Genomic DNA, 1,935 nt, shown 5'->3' on the forward strand with positions numbered 1-1,935 from the left:
GGCAGATCCACGGAGGGACCTACTCAGAGAGGCAGGAGACAATCTTGCAGCCTGAGACCCGAAATAAAGCTTTGCCCATTGTCAGCCTAAGCCAAGCCATTTACGCAGGGGCTGCGAAGACATCCTTTCTGTCCCTTCGAAACTCTCCAGACGCCAACGGCAGCTCCGGCTCCCCAGTGAGGAAGCTGAGCCCAGAGCTCCCTCAGGGCGCGCAGAAAAGCCCGGCGTGGGGGTGGGGGAGTTTCAAAACCGTTAGTTCGCGTTGTGTGTGTGTGTGTGTGTGTGTGTGTGTTTTTTTTTTTTTCTTTTCCCTCCCTCGCTAAGGTTTCTTTTCTTTTCTCTTCCTGTCCAAATATTTCAAATTTCCGCGCCTTAAATAACAGTCTCCTTTTATTTAGTTAGTTTCCTCGGCAGGTTTGGCCGCCCGCTTGTCTCTACCCCCCATCGGGCCCGGGGCGTCTCGGGCGCCTTGGTGCTGCCTGCAGCCCCTGCGCGCTGCCCCCGGCCCAGGCTGCGTGGCCCAGAGCGCGCCAGCCGGAGCCACAGCCCCCTCTTGCCGCGACCTCGCCTGACCCGGCTCTCCGGGCACCCAGAGCCAACTAAGGCCGCCCCCCGCCTGGACGCCTGTCTGCCTCCCAGCTCGCCTTCCCTCCCCGGACTTTGGAGCCTTTTCTGCTTCGGGGTTTGGATCCCGGTCGCCCAGGAGCGGCGGAAGGGCCGCTGCAATAGAAAAGCAACGGAGAAGGCCAGTGGCCGGAGCCTGTCCCAGCCCCCACCCCGCGGGTAACCTTGGAGGCGCCCTCGGAGTGAGTGTGTGCGTTGCTGCGCCAGCCGGCTGGGGCGAGCGGGCGCACCTCGCAGCGGGCAGGAGGCGGGAGCTGGGGGCGGGGAGGGGGAGCGGGCCCCGGCGCCTGCCGGCCGCTGCCACAGCGCCCCGGGAGCTGCGGGCTACCGAGGCGGCCAGGGTCCCTGGGCCCTGGCCTTCAGGCAGCGGTCCTTAAGGAGGCGGCGGCCATCCCACTGGATGGTTCCGGCGACCTGAGCTTGAGGACTGGGGCCGGAGGACGACCTGTGAGCAGGGGCAAGCCGGCCGGTGAACGCCTAGCTCTCCGGCAGAGGTGAGCTGGCGGCGGGACGCGGCGCGGCGGCTGGAGCAACTCCACGCCCAAAGCCAATGCCAGCGCTCACTTCTCCTCCCCCCGTGACAGCTGAGGACAGCCGGGCTCCGAGCCTTGCGTCCAGCTGCGAGGAGGCAAACGCACCTCAGGCTTCACAGCCCCTTAGACTATTCGGGAATTTGCCCTGTGGTGTTGCCTCCCCCTGCCCCCAAACTGCTAGTCGTCCTGGACAGAAAATGCACTTTCTTTCGGAAAGACCCTCGGCGCGAAATACAGAGATTGCAGGCCCGCCGGCACTTTGGGTGGGACCCGGGCGTGCAAAACACCTAGAAGGGGTCTTCTTGTTCTGTTTTTACCCGGAATAGATCCGAATATCGAGTATGAATCTTCAAGCGGTGTCTCAAAGAATAAAAACTCTTCAGATCTGGATATGGACTCGGTAAATTAAGGTTCCAGTGAAATGTTTTGCCATCTGCTACAGAAACATTGTACAAATTTCAGGTGTTAGGCTGTGGGTTTGGAATTTTCTGTACTATCTTTAATTCTCAAAGACATTAAATAACAGCATGGTAACACACCCCGCAAGTGAGCAAAGGTTATCCTTGTCACCACAGCACCTGCAAAAGCACATATTTTGCTTCCTGAGTTCTAAAATGGCTTCTGAACGGTCCAGAAGTACCAGCACATACAAGGAGGGGGAAGGAGACGGGGAAAGAGTTTGTACATTAAAAAAAAAAAAAATACACTGACATTATTACACTTCAATTAATCCACCTCACCTCTCTTTCTCCCAGCCCCCATCCTCATTGGTCAAGGA

General features: G+C 58.7%; 1 protein-coding gene across 1 annotated transcript; it reads left to right on the forward strand.

Moving 5' to 3' along the window:
• Window positions 1-1,172: 1,172 nt before the first annotated feature.
• Window positions 1,173-1,513, forward strand: LOC111142783. The gene has a single exon (XM_022496078.1). The coding sequence runs from the start codon at window positions 1,175-1,177 to the stop codon at window positions 1,481-1,483; it is 309 nt and encodes a 102-aa protein (XP_022351786.1). The 5' UTR covers window positions 1,173-1,174; the 3' UTR covers window positions 1,484-1,513.
• The last annotated feature ends 422 nt before the right edge of the window (window positions 1,514-1,935 follow it).

This window comes from Enhydra lutris, unplaced genomic scaffold (assembly GCF_002288905.1).
Source record: "Enhydra lutris kenyoni isolate GAN:26980312 unplaced genomic scaffold, ASM228890v2 scaffoldscaffold9, whole genome shotgun sequence".
NCBI lineage: Eukaryota > Metazoa > Chordata > Mammalia > Carnivora > Mustelidae > Enhydra > Enhydra lutris.